Source organism: Pongo pygmaeus, chromosome 16 (genome assembly GCF_028885625.2).
Source record: "Pongo pygmaeus isolate AG05252 chromosome 16, NHGRI_mPonPyg2-v2.0_pri, whole genome shotgun sequence".
Classification (NCBI taxonomy): domain Eukaryota; kingdom Metazoa; phylum Chordata; class Mammalia; order Primates; family Hominidae; genus Pongo; species Pongo pygmaeus.
In genome coordinates, this window is record NC_072389.2 from 53,382,393 (window position 1) to 53,402,477 (window position 20,085).

Genomic DNA, 20,085 nt, shown 5'->3' on the forward strand with positions numbered 1-20,085 from the left:
ATGTGAAAACTCTTAAGGAAATGATGCTACATAATTCCAAAATATTGGTACTACATCCAGAATTCCACGTACTAAATTCCCAAACTGTTCATTTAGACAACCACTCCCACAATGTACTTAAAATAAAAACTCTAAAATAGTCATAAAAATGTTATCCATTCTTAAAATTGAACTGTGCGTATCTAAATTATAACATAAATTTCTGAAAAAAAAACAACCTCCAACATCAAAAGAAGAAACATAGTTTTAATGTGTGATTTTAAAAGTATAATGGTGTAGTATGAGATCCAATATTAATCCCAGTTCCAGATGAAAACTACCAGAGGGCAGTTCAGAGCAATAAATGCCTATACTAAGAAAAACGACCTCCAGGCCAGGTGCAGTGGCTCACACCTGTAATCCTGGCACTTTGGGAGGCCAAGGCAGGTGGATGACTTGAGGTCAGGAGTTCGAGATGAACCTGGCCAACATGGTGAAACCCCATCTCTACTAAAAATACAAAAATTAGCCAGGTGTAGTGATGCATGCCTGTAATCCCAGCTGCTCGGGAGGCTGAGGCAGGAGATTCACCTGAACCCAGGAGGCAGAGGTTGCAGTGAGCCGAGATCACACCATTGCACATTTTTTTTTTTTGAGACAGAGCAAGACTCCATATCAAAAAAAAAAAAGAATAAAGATCTCCAACAATCTAACTTTACACCGCAAGGAACTAGAAAAAAGAGCTCAGTCCAAAGTTAGTAGAAAGAAGAAAATAACGAAAATCAGGGCAAAAATAAATGAAATATACTAGAAAAACAATAGAAAAGACCAATAAAACTAAAAGTTGGTTTTTGAAAGATAAGCAAAACTGACAAAGATTAAACTAGATTAAGGGGGAAAAAACAATCAGAAATCAAAGAGGAAAAAATAGAAAAATATATAAAGAAATCAAAGAGGAGACATTATAACAGATACCACAGAAATACAGAGAATTATAAGAAACTACTATTAACAATTATATACCAACAAATTGGATAACTTAGAAGAAACTAATAAATTCCTGGAAATATACAACTCACCAAGGCTGAATCATGAAAAATTAGAACATCTGAACTGTCCACTAACAAGGGAGATGGAGTCAGTAATCAAAAATCTCCCAAGAAAGAGAAGCCCAGGACCCGATAGCTTCACTGGTAAATTCTACCAAACATTTAAGAACTAGTACCAATCCTTCTCAAACTCTTCCAAAAAACTGAACATGAGGAAACTCTTTCAAATCATTTTATATGGCCAAGATTACCCTGATAACAATGCAAGACAAGGACCCTACAAGAAAAGAAAATTACAGCAATATCTCTGATGAACACAGATGTAAAAATTCTCAACAAAATACTAGCAAACTAAATTCAACAGCACATTAAAAGGATCATACACCATAATCAAATGGTATCTATACCAGGGATGCAAGGATGACATACATAAATCAATAAATGTTATACACCACATTAACAGAATGAAGGATTTTTTAAAAATCAAAGATCATCTCAATAGATCCAGAAAAAGCATTTGACAAAACTCAACATCCTTTCAAGATAAACACTCTCAACAAATTCAGTATAGAAGGAATGTTCCTCAACACAATAAAGGTCATATATGACAACCCCATAGCTAATGTCATACTCAACAGTGAAAATTTGAAGGTTTTACCTCTAAAGCAGGAAAAAGAGAAGATGCCCATGCTCACCACTTCTATTCAACATTGTACTGAAGGTCACAGCAAGAGCAATTAGGCAAATAAAAGACATAAAAGGCAACCAAATTGGACAGAAAGAAGAAAAATTATCTCTGTTTGCAGAAGATGTGATCTTACATAGAAAATTATTCAGAGAAAATTTTAAAGACACCACCAAAAAAACTATTAGAACAAATTCAGTAAAGTTATAGAATACAAAGTCAACATTCAAAAATCCACTGCATATCTACACACTAATATTAATGAACTATCCAAAAAATTAATTAAGAACATAATCTCATTTAAAATAGCATCAGAAAGAATAAAATACCTAGAAATAAATTTAACCAAGAAAGCTAAAGAGCTATACACTGAAAAACGATCAAACAATGATAAAAGAAATTGAAAATAATACAAATGAAAGATATTCCATGTTCACAGACGAGAGGAATTAATATTGTCAAAATGTCCTTCCTACCCAAAATGACCTATAAATTCAATGTGATCTCTATCAAAATTCTAACAGTGTTTTTCACAGAAATGGAAAAATTCCTGAAATCCGTATGAACCATAAAAGATCTCAAACGGCTAAAGCAAGCTTAAACAAGAAGAAAAAACTAAAAGTATCACACTACCTGATTCAAGTTATATTACAAATCTATAGTAATCAAAACAATATGGTACTGGCACAAAAACAGACACGCAGACCCATGGAGCATAACAGAACACTCAAAAACACATCCCCAAGTACATGGTAAACTAATCCTTGACAAAGGCACCAAAAATATACAATGGTGAAAGGACAGTCTCTTCAAAAAATGGTATTGGGAAAACTAGATAACCACATACAAAACAAAATGAAAATGGATTAAAAATTTAAAGCATAACACCTAAAACCCTGTAACTCCTAGAAGAAAACACAAGAGAAAAGCTCCATGACCTTGGCCTTGGCAATGATTTTTTTTTTTTTGATATGACACCAAAAGCACAGACAACACAAACAAAAGTAAACAACTGGGACTACATCAAAGTAAAAAGTTATTGCACAGCAAAGGAAACTCAACAAAATAAAAAGGCAACCTAAGAAATGAGAGATAACATTTGCAAACCATATATCCAATAAGGGATTAATATCAAAAATGTATAAGGAACCCATACAACTCAACAGCAACCCAATTAAAAAATGAGAAAGGGATCCGAATAGATATTTTTCCAAAGAAGACACACCAACGGCCAAAAGATATATGAAAAGGTGCTCAATATCAAGGTTCATCAGGAAAATACAACTCAAAACCACACTGCAATATCACTTCATAGGATATGACTTACCAAAAAGTCAAAAGACAGCAACTGTTGCTGAGGATGTGGAGAAAGAACCCTTAGACACTGCTGGTGGGGAATATACATTGGTACAGCCATTATGGAAAACAGCATCAAGGGTCCCCAAAAAATTAAAAACAGAACTACCACATGATTCATCAATGCCACTTCTGGGTATACATCCAATGAAAATGAAATCACTATCTCAAAGAGATATCTGCACTCCCATGTTCACTGCATCATCCACAATACCCAAGATATGGAAACGACTTAAGTGTCCATTGACAGATAAATGGTTAAAGGAAACATGATATATATTATATTTTGTGTTTACACAACACATCCACACTGGAATATTATTATTCAGCCTTACAAAAAGAACAAAATCTTGACATTTGCAACAACAGAGATAAATCTAGAGGACATTATGCTATGTGAAAAAAGCCAGACTCAGAAAGACAAATACTACATGATCTCACTTACACACAGACTCTAAAAAAAGTCAAACTCAGAAGCAGAGAGTAGAAGGGTGTTTACCAGAGGTGGAGGGCAGCAGGGGATGGGGAAATGTTCTAAGGGCACAAACTTTCAGTTATAAGATGAGTAAGTTCTGTAGATCTAAGGTACAGTATAGTGACTATACTGAACATATTTACTGTACACTTGAAATTTGCTTACAGAGTAGATCTTAAGTATTTTCAACACCAAAAAATATGGTAGTTATGTGAGGTAACAGATACGTTAATTAGCTTGATTGTGGTAATCATTTCACAATTTATTTGTATACCAAAACATCACACTGTACACTTGAAAATATATAATTTTTGTCAATTTACCTCAATAAAGCTGGGGGGAACAGTTCTAGTCTTTATTCCTAATAAAAATCACTCAGCTAAAGAACACATTACCTTGCTCCAATGCTTAATATTTTATAGTACCCTAATATAACTCTCAATCTCTACCTACTCCAAAGTTATACTTAATTACACACGAATAATAAAGTTATAATAATACTGCCCTTTTCCCTCCTATTCATTTTTAAGAAAAGGAGAGCTAGTACACCATTTGGCGTTAAAAAAGAAGACTACAGTTGGAAAACGGATCTTTTCTAAAGGTGTGAACATGCAAACTAAATTCCCTGTATATGAGTTTCATAAGCATGAAAGTTCACTTCTGCATTTCATCCACAAATATTTACTAGGCCTTAAGAATACAAAGAATAAGACATAGTGGTCTCCCATCCTCAATAACTATGGATTAACCTCAGCAAATATTATTTCAATCCTGATGACAAGCAGTACTCTGTTCAGTTCCAACCAATATATAATTTGGGGCAATATTACGGTAATTTTTATAATCAACAATGAATTATTTTTATTATTAAAAGTATATGGTAATCAACTCAAGGTTTATGTATTGGAGTTGTTATCCACTCCTACTAGTTCACGAAGTGAAAAAAAAAAAAAAAGGACTAGGTCGCTAGTTATTCAGTTTGAATGTCTCATGCTGGACCATCTCAAATGTTCTTACGAAACAGACAGTAAGAGAAATCCCTGAGAGTAAATTGGACTCGATTCAACTTCTGGGAAAAAGAGAAAGGGAGAGAGGTGAATTATAAGCAATATGGAAATAATCTGTATTTACTAGTAATATTTCTTCATTTCTTCACCTTATATTTTTCTCTTCCTAAATTAGAAAAGGATTCTTTCTCCACCTTTCTCCTTTCTCTTTTCCTGTCTTGCTAAATCATGATGAGACTTTAGAAGGGATTAGAAAATCCGATGGAGGTTTAGATACCAAACTTCCCCTATATCAACACTAATCATACCCAAGTATAGGAGTGCTTCTCTCTGTAATTCAAGTCTGCACTTTTTGTTCAGGAGAAAAGATGGCATGTATACTCGTGTTTAGATATGAATAGCACATATTTTTAAGTTTATCATTCCACCGGTTTTCATTTCTATTTTTAATGCCAAATTCCCGAAAGCCCACATTTTGGCAAGCATGGTAGAAAGCGCTTCATTCACTTTCTGGTTCCTCAATTACTGAGGTGCACCACTCTTCATCCAGGAACAAACTCCACTAAGTTCCAATCTCTTATACCTGCACCTCTATTCTCCTAGAAGATGCTGCCGATCCTGTCCAAACTCATTTGAGAGCAAGAGTGTCAAAGAGCTGGGGAGAGCTACCCCATCTTTTTTGCCACCAACTTTTATACAGACTGGTCCAGGTCTTACCATACAATTTCAAACATTCTTATACAAAGGTCAGAAAGACCTTTCCCTTGTCTATTTTACTGTGAGCATATATCTATTGCTTTCTGCTCTGAGGCATAACAGAGAAGGAAAAGGATGTTTTCACTGACTTATTAACATACTTTCAACTTCAGGTTTAAGGAGGTAGGCATATGAAAGTAAGCGCTTAACTTCATATCCTCCCACAGAACAAGAACAAAGGGGAGCATAACATTTCCCTAGAACCAGAAATTATTATGGATTGGGGTCAACTAAATTCTTCATAGGCACTAGTGACAGCTGCGACCTTAAAAGTTTTCCTTCATTTAGGGAAAAAAAAAAAAATCTTAACCATCTATTATACCAAACTTAAGATAATCATATACTGAGTTAAAAAAAAAATTACTCTCCACAGCTGACGCACATTACCCAGTGGGAAGGGAAGCCACGCACATCGCACATTTCCCTTTTTAAAGTACGTCTAGCCAATTCAAGAGTAACACAATACATACAGTCTAACAGCACATTATTAAACTTCCTCTCGGTATAAATCAAGTTTAAAAATGAACATACACTTTAGAAAACAACAATACACTAAACTTGTGAAGCTCAGAAAGAAGCCAGGAATATTCCTTTCAAATATGTTCTCGGTGGTTAAGAGGAAATGTCCGATGATGTCATCCCTAGATACTCCCTAGTGATGAACACTAACTACTGGTCCTTAAAGGGGGACCATTTTCCTGCAAACCGTGGCGGTCGCTGAGCTTTGCTCAAAGATTCTTTAACCAAAGTCAGGGAAGAGGGGTGTCCACTGTCTCGGGCTAGAAATCAGGGAAGAGCGCTGGTCCCCGGGCCCCCAGCCCCGGCTCCAGGGACCACAGGCGGCCAGGCCTGGGGCGGGCGGGGAAGGCCCTGGGAGCGGCCCAGCTGCACCTGCTCCTCAGGCAGCCGATGGCCCGGGGGCGGGCCGGGGTCTGGGGGTGGTTGTCCCCCATCGAGGCCCAGCCCGGCCTCTGGCCGCCCGGTAGACTCCCCGCCCCCCACCTCGCCCCGGTTCCCGGAGGAAAAGACAATACATTTTAACGCCATTGGAGCTGCTGCTGTGCTGCGGCTGCTGCTTCTCCGCCTCCGGGGGGTGCGGCTCTCGCCGCGGCTCGCCCGGCGGCTCCGCGGGCTGCAGGTGCGGGCTGTCGCCACCAGTGGCCCCGGGCACCTCGGCCTTATTGGCATCCGCCATCCCGCCGCCGCTGCCTCCGCCTCGGCCGCCTGAGCTAAGGGGCTCCGAGCGCGACAATGGCGGCTGCCGGGGAAGCGGTAACGGATCCCGATTTGAAAAGGCCCCGAGCGCTCAGTAACCCGGATCTCGCGAGAACCGGTCGAGACTGGGCGACTGGGAGATGGTGTGTGCCGGGTGCAGGGGGTGGGAGTGCGGGGGGAGGGGAGCCGTGGGATTGGGGGTCAGGGCCGCCGTTGCTGCAGTCGGCCCTACACCTGCCTGGGAGGGCTGGACCAGTCCTGAAAGCCCCCGGTGGTGGTGCCATGTCTGCCCACCAGCCCGCCTGTCGCTTGGCACCAGTGGAGTCTTCGCTTGCAAAGCGGGATTAGACACCAAAGCCCTAACACCCAGAGTGTTCAATTCATTCCAGGTAGGGACAGTTAAAGAACATACCACTTTGCATCTTTAAAGCCTTCTTGCAAGTCCTCAGACTCCCTTTAGAAATCCTTTGAATTAAGCAAGTATAAGTCTCTTGCCATTTCAATGCCTAGGCATCCTTCGGACATTCCATAAATAGTTATTGATGACTGATTGCAATTCACCAAAAGGAATGACTTTGAATTTCTTTGAGGATTATTTGTTCTTAGGAGGTGAGGATTTCCCAGGAACTCAGCTATCAGCTTAGTAAGAGAAGACTGCAGTTTTTCTCTGGACATCAATCAATGTGGGGAATCCATAATTATAAAATATCGTCCACTGGATGGTCTAATAATGGACATTTTGAGGTTTTGATTGTGTGTTTATTGTATACTGATGGAAATTCTATGTGAAGTAGTTATACGCTCTCAAATTTAATTGCCATATGGAGTTTTAAAATATAGTCGTAGATTTTCCCCCTAAGTATGAAAAGGAAACCCATTAAATTTAATCAACTTCTAATTCTCGAGTACTATAATCTTTCACATTGACATAAACTTTTTCAGCTGAAAAGTTTAAATGCCTTCCCAAATTTTTTTTTCCATGAAGAAGCAAACATGTACAGTTTAGTTACTTTGCAGAATATCATACACACATCAGTGGTAAAGTTATAGTTAGAAAGTAATACTCAAATAACATAATTTCATCTTCAGCTTTTCAATGTGTAGTTTCCTACCCTCTACCGAAAAATACCAAGTTCAGCTACTTCATCACACACACATACACAAACACACACACACACACACACACACACACAATCAGAACATTTTAAAGATGAGAATGCTATTGTAGTTGCGGTATAAATTGTTTCTCTTTCAACTCTGAGACATAAGATTTATAATCGCAGAAAGGGCATTCAATTGTGACAGACAAAATCTGGGTTAGAACCCCAGCTCTGCCTCTTTTTGCCCATAACTCCCTGGGCAAGTCACCTCATTTCTCAATCTCTCTACGATAAATAAGGATAGCAATACCGACCTTACAGGATTGAGGTGAGGATTAAAAGAAAGCACTTTATGTAGGAAAAAGTGCTATATGAACACAATGTAATATTACAATTCTCTATCTCCCTAAGCTCAGCAGGGTTTTAGTCAAAGACAAGCCAAGTGATTTTTCCCACAGCACTAAATTATAAGTACTTTCAAAATAGTCATCATTCCATTATTCTTTTGCTATTGTTGCATTCAGTATGAAAATTGAACCCCACCATCACCAGTACAATATATTCTCGCAAAAATCCTTTAATCAACTCAATGCAAGATTTTTTTAAGAGGCCTTTATGCTTCAAACAGAATAGTAGGTACATGAGGAATACAAAAATGAGTACAGCCCTGTTGGGAGAGGGCTAATGTAAAAAGTACTATTTGAGTGCTATAATACAAATAAAAGCAAAGTATAATTAAAAAATTATTTACAAAAACAGGAGACTGGCCCACATGCCTTAGTTTGCCAATTAAAATATTCCATTAAAATATTTATCTTGATTACTGAGTTTTAAATTTTGTACCCAAGACAAACGCCTCACCTGCCGTAGCTTAGTTCTAGTCCTGATAAAGAGCAGAGGTTAATTCCTACTGAGAGATTGGTGAGGGCCTTATAAAAGAGCTGGATCTTAAAAGACAAAGAATATAAGGCAACTTCTGAAGGGAAGAGAATGATTAATCTTTACCATTCCATCTGACTGCTCAATAGATTGATCTTTCCTTCCTTTCTTGCTATTAATTGCAAAAGATAAAGAAAACAACTATTAATATTCTGTTGCTGAATTCCATTTCTGTATTTTCTTGTCTTCCTCTCTACTGTTTTGGTTTGTTTTGTTTTGTTTTGTCTTTTTTGAGACAGTCTCGCTCTGTCGCCCAGGCTGGAGTGCAGTGGCGCCATCTCGGCTCACTGCAAGCTCCACCTCCCGGGTTCATACCATTCTCCTGCCTCAGCCTCCTGAGTAGCTGGGACTACAGGCCCACCACCACGCCCGGCTAATTTTTTGTATTTTTTGTAGAAACAGGTTTCACTGTGTTAGCCAGGATGGTCTCCATCTCCTGACCCTGTGATCTGCCTGCCTTGGCCTCCCAAATTGCTGGGATTACAGGCATGAGCCAGAGCACCCGGCCTTGGTTTTTTGGGTTTTTTTGTTTGTTTGTTTGTTAGTGCATGTAGGTACATTGAAAAATTCTTAAGTGATGCTCAAATTCTTATTTTCCCATGATTCACATTGCAAAAGCATTATCCTTTGCAATTGCACAAAATATTTTACTGGTAAAACTTCACATGATCACTTAGTTTTCTTTCTTACAAATTAGAATGCATGTTTATGTGGGTGTACGTGGCAGGAATGGGGGAAAGCTATTACACATATCTAGAAATCTAATCCTAGAAATCACAAAATATTTTCAATTAATACCTTAATATATGTATCACTTAGGAATTGTGCATCTGCTAATAACAATAACTAGAAATAATAGTGTCTTAAGCAAGATACACATTTTTACTCTCTTAAGTAAAATAAATGCAGAAGGAGCATCCCGGAAGATATATAGTAGCTTCACAGTCATCATGGAGTTAGCTTCCTGCTACCTTAATCTTTCGCCATCCTAGTGTGAGGCTTCCATTCTTAAGGTTGCCCTATGACCCAAGATGGCTGCTGGAGATCAAGGCACCTTGTCTGCACTGTAAGTCAGAAGGAGTCCAGAAAAAAAGGGACCTATCCAGAGGTCTCACACAACACTTCCGCTTATGGGCAAGAACTTAGTCACATGACACACTCAGCTGTGGGGGAGGTTGGCAAATAATTTGGGGGCTGGGCTTACTGCCCAGGGTTCTGTTACCAATGAAGAAGAGAATGGATGTCATCATTCTTCTTTTTTTAAATTTATTTTGTCTTTAAGAATTAAGTTTTAGGGATAATAATAAAATTTAAAAAAAAAAAACTAGACAAAAAGGGTGGCTAACATTTATTTCTATGGTGACAATAGCTTCTAAAAATACTTCCATATTTGTGCTGATATTCTAGCCCTAGAATTCATAATAAATAGATTACCTTCTCTGGGGGATTCAGAAACTCAAAAAAAAAAAGAATTAAAAGGCAAAGACCAACAATGTGAAGTAAAACAAAAAGTATGGTATAATTTTTAAGTCAATTTGCTTCACTATATAAATTAAATTGCTGGATTTGAAGGCATGAAGTTTCTAAACCTTACAAAGTAAAAATTTACCTCTTTAAAGATTAAAAAGGAATTTGTAACTTTTTAAAATACTATGGGTTATATTTGAAATCTACATATGTATTTCCCTTTTTATAAAAAGTTCATTCTGTGATGAAAATGTGGACATTGGTTACTATCAAGTAGAAAGTAAAGTTTAATCTTATTCTGACAATTAGCTATTTACCATTCTCTCTCTTCTTCTCTTTTCCTCCTTTCTCTCTCTCTCTCCCTCCATATCTCTGTATTACCCCCCATACACCCTCATTACACCACAGCTCTGCTTACTTTAGGAGTTCACTTTTTTTTTTAGCATTTAGCATTCCAAAAATACATCCTATAGAAAGGTCTCTACCAGCTGGTTAAGTGAAGTTTAGAATTAAGACAATTATCTGAATAATCCAGGCAGAAACTCCACTTTTACCTCAATTATTCAAATAATTCAGAAAATAACCTCCATTGCCTTTAGGCATTGCCACTGGATTTCTGTCTGTGATCCTCCATTTCATGAAACTAAACAGAATCCAAAAATTTTACCTTATTACAGCCCTTTTCCTCAAGGGTCACACCATTCCTGATGGCTGCTTATGAGCCTAGTTTGGTGAAAGCTATGATTTTTCTGTAGTATACTAATGTGATATTTTTTCATGGTGTATTGCAAAATGGTAAATTGAAGTGATTTCATGTTATTATGTTTCAATTCACAAAGTGTTTAAACATGCAGAATATATATATATGTGTGTATATGCAATATGCATTATGTATATAAACAAGATATATTTCCATGATTTTCATTTCTAGCTATTTTTATCAGTCAGGAAAAGAAAGCTTTTGACTGGTCTAACACTATAGATGTTTCCTCTAGGAAAGGATTTAATGCATGAAGTCTTAGAGGCTTAGACAACAATTAGTAAGGCTGAGAGGGCAAAGGTCCAGGAGCTATTGCTAGAGTTTGAAATATTAGGAAGAGCAGGAGTCACAAGGAACCATGGCCAAGGATCCCTCTGACCTGTAACAAGATAAGTCTCAAGACTTCCTTGTGCCCAGAATCTGCTGACTTAACATTCCATCTGCTGTTTGCTGATACCCACAAAGTTACCTGCAGCCACTACTGAAATTGATGGCTTCTCTTTCCCTTCCTCCTTGCAAATTTTGTAACAGTGCCTCTCCTTGGTAGAATTTAGGTTGAAATACTATTAGCAACAGAGTTTGAGAAATGTCTCATAGGAGACAGAACTTAGAAGGGCAAAAACGACGCTAACTGTCAATAGGTAATATTTCGCACAGTTTCTAAACCATTTGGCATGCTTTCTGAGGTACCCACATATGAAGGAGACAGTTACACTATGTGTGCAATCATGCTGTGAAAAATAAAATCAGGTCAAATGTTTTAAAATGTGTAGATTATACATAGAAAACAACAACTTACAAACTGAGATCTCAAACCGAAAATGCTAAGTGGAAGCTCAGAGGCATGGCATCATAGGCTGGCTTATAAAGCAAAAATGAAACTTTAACTTTTACAATGATTTGTTATTACCATGGAGGTTTTCAGACAACAGATTGGTTTAAAATTCATCATCTTATACCATTTTTGGAAGACAACTTAAGTTTTACTTACAATTGTCAGAGGTATTTACAAGAAATAACCTAAGTTACTCTTACATGGCCTAACTGGTTTTGTCTGCTCAGAGAATTCTCAAGCCTGGTCTCCATTTTATTTTGTTTTCACAATCCATTCATTCATTGTGTGTGTTAGATTTAAAAATGCCTGAACTTCTAAATAAGATAAAGTATGTAAAAATACTTGTGACTTATCTTATTCTCTTGACTCCATTAACAAATCTCAATTGTGAGTTCCTTGCAATATCGTTCAGGCTACTAAAGAGACTGCATGGTAGTACTGTCAGTCTAGATGTTCTGACAGTCCCAGCGTTACAGAGCAAATGTAGGCTTGCATAAGTGTCCATGTACTTCAAACCAGATTTCTGCATCAGAACTCTGAATATTTCTGGAAACTAGTATCAACAACATTTCTGAAAAATCAAACCTTATTCTTCCCAAGTGCCTTTGCTTTGAGCACTATCTAAAGTCCTGGGGACAGTCACATAAGAACTACTGTAGAACTACTGTAGACTAAAAAATTATTACAATTAATCAGTCCTCAAAACATTAGGCTTACATTTTTCTCCTCAAAAATTTCATATTTTTAAGTACTGTTTTAGATCATAGTCACTAACTTCAATTTATTTTATACTGACTTTTAGGTAGTATTGAAAAAGAAGGCCCCTCCTTAGTTCTTTCTGATTGTCTTCTATAGTTGCCTAAAGTGTCTTCGCATCTCACCAGATAAATGTTCATTCAGTTTAGCTTTGCTTAAAATATGAGAGGTGTGGCTTTTATTTGGCTAGCCTAGTTTTAGAACTCTGATACCAAATATACAAGTGTTCATTCTTTAACAATGCACAGAACCCTGAAAAAGAAAAATAACTCACATTCTACAAAATCATACATTAAAAATAACTGGCAACTTAAGAAAATGGAAAGATAAGCCACAGACTGGAATAAAATCTTTTCAAAACGCATATCTAATAAAGAACTTATATCCAAAATATGTAAAGAACTCTTAAAACTCAACAATAAGAGCACAAGCAACCCAATTAAAGAATGGAAAAATCTGAACAGACACATAACAAAGAAGATAGGCAAATGGAAAATAAGCATATGAAATTATCATTAACATCAGATGTACTGGGGGTTGAAAATTGGAACAATAATGAGAAACCACTATATATTATTGGAATGGCTAAAATCCAAAACACTGACAACACTAAATGTTGAAGATGATGTGGAGCAACAGGAAATCTCATTCGTTACTGGTGGAAATACAAAATGATGCAGCCGCTTTGGAAGACAGTGTGGCAATTTCTTACACAGATAAATATAGTCTTACCATAGAATCCAACAATCATGCTCTTAGTTATTTGCTGAAACAAATTGAAAACTTATGTCCACACAAAAGCCTGCACACAAATATTTATAGTGTCTTTATTCATAATTGCCAAAAATTGGAAGTAACCAAGATATCTTTCAACAGATGTATAGATAAATAAACTGTGACATATCCATACAATGAAATATTATTGAACAATAAAAAATAAATGAGCTATTAAGCCATGAAAAGTCATGAAGGACGCTTACATGCATGTTGTTAAATGAAAGAAGCCAGTTAGAAAGGGCAACAGAGTCTATATGACTCTATACATACATTCTGGAAAAGAGAAAACTACAAGACAGTTTTCAGATCAATGGATTCCAGGGGTTTGTGAGGTGAAGAGGAAGGGATAAATAGGGGATATTTAGAAATGTGTAACTATTCTGCATGAAAATATAGTGGTGAATATATGACATTATACACTCTTCAAAACTCATAGAACTGACCAACACAAAGAATGAACTCTAGTGTAAACTGTGTACTTAATTAATAATAATATAACAAAATTGTTTTATCAATTGTTAACAAATGTACCACACTAATGTAAGATGTTAATAACAAGTGAAACTGTGAGAAAGGGGATGGGAGATATATGGGAACTTACTGTACTCTCTGACTTTCCTGTAATCCTGAAACTGCTCTAAGAAAATTAAGTCTATTCAATAACAAAAATAACTGGCAATATTTAGGGAAAAAATTATGTTGGAGAAAAAAGTGTAAAACTTACATAACATCACAACCATAGCACTGCAAAAACATTTACAAAGCTAAGAAAATGCTAGCACAATTAAAAATAAAAGTTATGATATATATTTCAACATATTTAGAACTTCACAAATTTGAGTTAAGAAAGAATAATGGGATAAATAAACCAAAGGTTGAGTTACAAAAATAAGGACAAATGCACAAAGATCAGGAAGAATTGTGCAATAAGCATTTTCAGACAGATCATGTGGTCAAATTAAGCCAAGAGGAAAAAGGAGTGAATGGGTGTTGTATATAGGACTACTTTCCTCCACAGCTTACTACCTTCAGCTGTGTTGGTGGACTTAGAGTGCAACTGCTTTTACTTGACAGTCAAAACATTAATGTATTGGGGAAAATCATGTATAAAACAATTGATTTCCACATTCCATTGACATTCCTATTTGCCAATTATTTTTTAACTGAGTCCTATTAGAGAAGCATACATTATGTTAGAAAACTGCTCTTGTTTCTCTATCTTTAGCAGAGCAAAATAACTTAAGCTAATCTCTATATACTATACTGTAGTTATGGCTCACACATTCGTGGAGATTGTGCCCAAGGTACCCTCTCATACTCATTAGATTCAACAGTGAATATAGTAGAGGGCTTAAAGTACACTTTAAATGAAACAATTGAAGGCTTATGGGCAGTAAAACTAAAAGCAATTAAATGAAACTTCATTTAAATAGATCACTCTGAACTGAAATATTTAGTACATTTTTCTTTGCAGAAAAGTTTACCAGAAAACGTAGCATCTCATTTTCAATGGGACTCATCAACCAGACCAGCATTAGATCATTAACTACACTGAAGTGTCATCATGCTCAATTCACTTAGGAGTCCACGTACTTAGATCATTTCTTCACTGTTGACAAAATCCCACACAGTCATTTTCTAATCAAATCTAATTATCCTATTACTGTACTCTCTAATCCTATTTCAGCACATTCAGCCTTGGCTTAGTTTTGAGATATCAGATGGTAAAAATGACCTAAAGGAAGATCTCCAAGGGGAAAAAAATAGAAAACTAAGGAGGCAGCTTTAAAATACGTAGGAGTTTGCCGGGCGTGGTGGCTCACGCCTGTAATCCCAGCATTTTGGGAAGCCAAGGCGGGTGGATCATGAGGTCAGGAGCTCGAGACCAGCCTGACCAACATGCTGAAACCCTGATTGTACTAAAAATACAAAAAAAAAAAAATAGCCAGGCCTGGTGGCATGTGCTTGTAATCCCAGTTACTCAGAAGGCTGAGGCAGGAGAATCGCTTGAACCCAGGAGGTGGAGGTTGCAATGAGCAGAGATCGAGCCACTGCACTCCAGCCTGGGTGACAGAGAGAGACTCCATCTCAAAAAAAAAAAAGAAAAGAAAAGTAGGAGTTTAAGCCATTCAATACTTTGTTGCAAAACAGAGAATGAGATCATGTACCATTCATTTACAGCAGATTTTTTAGTAGGTTCTTTGGATTACCTTGGGATTATAAAAATGAACTTCCAGAGATCCATGAATACCTGAGCTGTGAGCAAAACATCTGTATATATGTATTTTTAGGAAGAGGGCATATATTTCTTAGTGAAATTTCAAAATCATTCTTATTCCTCCCCCCAAAACAATGATTAAAACTGTGTATGTAGACAAAAAAGACATGGGTAGATAAACATAACACTCAACTACATAGGAATTCATTTTTTGAAAAAAAAAAAAAAGGTTGACTTTTTAATATAGCTAATTACCTAACATCATCTAAAGCCAAAAAAGCATTGGATTGATCTTAAAAAATAGTTATACCAAAACTAATTTATGTTTGTCTTTAATACATGTTTTAAAATTTCACATTTGAAAGATATGCTATCCAATGTTTGAATCAATAGCAATATTCAAATTAAAAAGTACAGCTACATTAAAATATTTTAGTTAAGGAATAGTAATCAAACCTCAGCCAAACAAGATGTAGATTTTCCTGAAAAGTTGAAAGTAACATGTTGGCCTAATAGGTTGAAGAGATAAAGGTGATCTCACTTTGCAAAAGTTGAGAGCAAGAAGTCAACTAGAGCCAGGATGGCAAGAATTTATGCAAGTTAAATTTTCCTCTGAAAAGAATCCTGAGCTCAGTTGTTAGAGGAAATTCTTGTTTTCAGTTTCTTTGTGACAACCTCATTCTAGAATATATGCATTAGAGTCGGGCTATCATGCTTTCTAAATTCCCATAGTTACCATGTCTTCTAACAAGGTGGACAATTAACACTTCCAATCTCTGAGATAACAAAAAGTCTTAGTCATATAAGGGACACTATTTAGAGTATAAAAAATAGCAATAGGGTAACAAAGTGGTTTGAAATTAAGCTGATCTATAATTATATAAACTGAAAAATTTCTTCTGTCATCTTGACATTTTAATATTTCCTCATTATAGTTTAGATTTTTATCTTCATAGCTAATTAGATGATACATTTTCTGTATTTTAGTATCCTATTTAGAATAAATTTATAAAACAACCATATACACTCATCCAATAATCAAAAAGTAGAGAAATTTACTTTATTCATTTATTTATTTACTCCACTTCTGATTTTATGAGGACATTTACATGAGGTCACACATTAAAACAAATAATTAAAAGAAAATAATATTATCATTACCTGAGAAACCAAAATTGCAGTAGTTAAGGTGATAAAAACAAAAGAAAAGACATAAAAGGCCTAAGGTCTTATATAGTTATTCATTTTCAGCTGTTAATTTGACTCTGACATCCCTAGTAACTAAAATAAATGCTAACTTTAATTAGTTACATGATTTTCATTGTATGTAAGAACAGAACATACCACTTTACCCTGGGTTGATTTAAGTGAGGAAGAGAGGTATGAAAGTTCAATTCATTAAACTGGTATTGAAAGAAATGCTTTTGGGGATATGTCTATGAAATCTAAATTTTTAAGGCATCTTTATATAAGAAATAATAAGTTATATGTTGACCAAGACTTTAGTAACAGCTCTGTAGTAGATATAGAGCAGGTTGTGTAAGCTGGGAGCTGTTTCACATAGAATTACTGTATATAAGCTGAGAGCATAATGTCAAAGCATAGTAAAGGCAATTCTGTTTGGGGAACTTCTAAACAATGCCACACATATTTACCTTTCTAATAACTTGGATTGTTCTGAAAATAAATCATAGATGCTCCAGAAGTATAGATTATCCACGTGTGCTTTAGAAAGGCATTCATCTATTTCATGTCTTTCAGCAATTTTTTTTGTAAAAGTTGGGCAGCAAATATTGGCAAGGACCTGAAGTACAAGTATTCTGTGTTTTATCTTTTTGCAATTCTTCATCCCTTCTTTGGCAATGGCTAATAAAATATGAATAGCATATTAATCTGTGTTTGTATAGAACCTTGTAGAACTTACCATATTATTTTGCCATGTATCTCCTCAAGGGCAGAAACCAAATCTCATTTATCTTTGTATCTCAGCATCTAGCAAAGAAAGTGGAACCTAATGGATTTTTAATCCATTATGCTTTCCTGAATAAGCCATTTTGCAGACTTTTGAGAGCATCATTACCTTTCATATAGCTTGAAAAGGGTCAGGATCATGCACCAACTAATACCAAGGAACCTAATTTATAATCAATGCTTTCCTTTGGCATCAATTCAGAAGCATTAATGGGAAACACTAGCAACCTCCAAAATGTAAGCATGTGTGTATGATGTCAATGACATGACAAATCAACATTCACACAAATGATCTATGAAACGAGAACCCTATTCTAACTTTTAAACTAAGTGAGAATTAGATCTGTAATATCCATATTTTAAAAATCAGCTTCATGGGCATTTACCATGGAGCCATATTTCAAGTCATAAAGTGACAAGTCAAAGTCTCCAACCATGATAATAAATTATTGGAGTGGAGCTCATACATCCACAGCAGAATCATGTAACTTTAGTTCTGCTCCCTTGAGCTGGGCCTGCAAAGAGAATGAATGGTTGTAGATCATACTATGGAAATACAGAGTCAACTATACCACTGGTCCAGACAATGTCAAAATCAAAATCAAAGGAATCAAATTCATAAAAAATTGTTCATACTGTACAGACAAAATGTTTACATGATTAGTCTCTGAACTAATTTTGAATAAATTTTTTTGTAACACTTTGGAAACATACATAGAATAATAGATGGAATAAAATGATCTCCTTTCCCACAATCTATGACTGACTGCATTGCCAGAATACAATATCTCTAGCATCTTGCCACTTTATTTTTATTTATTTATTTATTTTGAGACAATGTCTCACTCTGTCGCCCAGGCTGGAGTGCAGTGGCACAATCTCAGCTCACTGCAACGTCCACCTCCTGAGTTCAAGCGATTCTCCTGCCTCAGTCTCCTGAGTAGCTGAGATTACAGGCACCCGCCACCACACCCAGCTAATTTTTGTATTTTTAGTAGAGATAGAGTTTTGCCATGTTGGTCAGGCTGGTCTCGAACTCCTGACCTCAGGTGATCCTCCTACCTCGGCCTCCCAGAGTGCTAGGATTACAGACATGAGCCACCACTGCTGGCTGCATCTTGCTACTTTAATTGGCCCCAAAACTAGTAATCTCTGGCATCACCTAGGAAATTGTCAGAAAAGCACAATCTGAGACCCAACCCCCACATCTACTGAATCAGAGTCTGCATTTTAGCTAGATCGTTAGAGATTCATGTGCATGTTATATTTCAAGAAGCACTGTTCCAGCCCAGAATGCTAATAAAGAATGTGGCCCTTGGCAAGCTTAAAAAGGGTCAATAAAACCATGGCCATGGAAATGTCTCTAGAAGAAGATATGTCTTTCAGTCTTTCACAGAGGGCAGTTAGTTCACCTACATTTTAGGACATCTTAATAGTTTCAAATCAAAAAACAACTTTTAAAAAATGCGGTCTTATATGAACTCCCAGTTATACATTGCCCATTTTTTTGTAAGACCATTACATTTCCTAAATCAGTAAATACCCTAAATAATCATAAAGTTTATCTTCACTTTGTTATTGAATTTAGTTACACTTACATTATGTTTTCAACGTATTTTCTTTAGATAAATGTCCCAATTCTCTATCTACATTTCCCCCAACCACTCACAGTCCAGTAGTTATAAGGTGAATAATTAAGGTTGTAGGGAATCTACAAGTGCTTGTAACTTGTAGGTTCTGGATAGAGTAGCAAAACATAAATAGAACTGGGAACCCTATAACAGAGTTTGTTGAAACGACCAGACCCCTAAAATAAGGATAAAGAGCAAGGTTTCTGTTGTTGTTTTTTGTTTTCCTTTGCTGTGCTTTGCTTTGCCTTGCCTTGCTTTCAATGTCGGTTAGGTTTAGAATCTACATATTCAACACTGTTTAGAAAACGTACCTGGCAGCTATCTAGGGCTTTTTCAGAGCGTTTCCTGGTTGCTGTTTGGTTGTCTTCTAGCTTGTGTTTGGGAGCCAGGTCTCACCACGCACCATTTCAGCACTACGGACAGCGCCTAGGCGCCTTCTCCTAGAAACGGAAGGGGATTCAGTTGTGTTTGTGTGGAAGAGAGAAGGGAAAGAGTAGAGGAAAAGAACTCGAAACGACATATTCAGTCTCCAGTTAAACCAGTACACCTTTCACTCCTGAATTTTCCTTACAGGATAAGAAGAAACATGTAAGAATTTAGTGCCTACTGTTCTACTGAAAACGGCTGTCACCAAAGCACAGCAAAATGCCCGCGGCACAGCCAGGAATGCAGCAAAGAGAGCAAAACAAGGATTTCAGCAGTAAATCAGTTAAACCCTCACTGCCTTAGTAAACAAAGATAGTGATGAAATCTAATTGCTAACCTTCAGGGTGTGTTGTGAGAAAAAAAAAAAAGGAGCGTCTATTTTTTTCTTCCTCTCTCTTTCTTTTAGCAGAACTGAAGAATAGATAGAGCCTGTTGCTGCTGGAGCTGATTCCCTTCCCCTCCTCATCTCCCACTTCCTTTCAGTCTCACATACACACACAGACGCTGTCACAGACACACGCGAGCGCAAATATTTACACACTGCCACACCGAAGAAATCCATGCACGTTTTCCTGCAAACGCGCGCGCGCGCACACGTACTTCGGCGGGCGCCCACGTCCTCTGTCTCACCGACAGACACAGACATTTACACTTCTAGGCCAGGAAAGCGCTAACCAGGGCCC

General features: G+C 36.7%; 2 protein-coding genes and 1 long non-coding RNA gene across 5 annotated transcripts in view; 1 reads left to right on the plus strand and 2 right to left on the minus strand.

The window, feature by feature from the left end:
* The window catches only part of MYEF2 (myelin expression factor 2), a 35,756-nt gene extending 29,254 nt beyond the window's left edge, over positions 1 to 6,502 (minus strand). For both annotated transcript variants that reach the window (XM_054450414.2, XM_054450413.2), the window contains exon 1: positions 6,342 to 6,502. In XM_054450414.2, the coding sequence (XP_054306389.1) occupies positions 6,342 to 6,502 (161 nt within the window). The remainder of the gene's footprint in view (positions 1 to 6,341) is intronic.
* The window catches only part of CTXN2 (cortexin 2), a 28,229-nt gene continuing 14,283 nt past the window's right edge, over positions 6,140 to 20,085 (plus strand). Inside the window, exon 1 of one of the 2 annotated variants that reach the window (XM_054450415.2) lies at positions 6,140 to 6,911. The gene's annotated coding sequence lies outside the window, so the exon portion shown is untranslated. The remainder of the gene's footprint in view (positions 6,912 to 20,085) is intronic. The other variant, XM_054450416.2, reaches the window with a different exon arrangement.
* Positions 16,420 to 20,069, minus strand: LOC129013759 (uncharacterized). Its single transcript, XR_008494072.2, has 3 exons — positions 19,740 to 20,069; positions 19,288 to 19,416; positions 16,420 to 17,860 (listed from the first exon to the last, which is right to left on the minus strand). It is a non-coding gene; the product is annotated as an uncharacterized LOC129013759 (long non-coding RNA).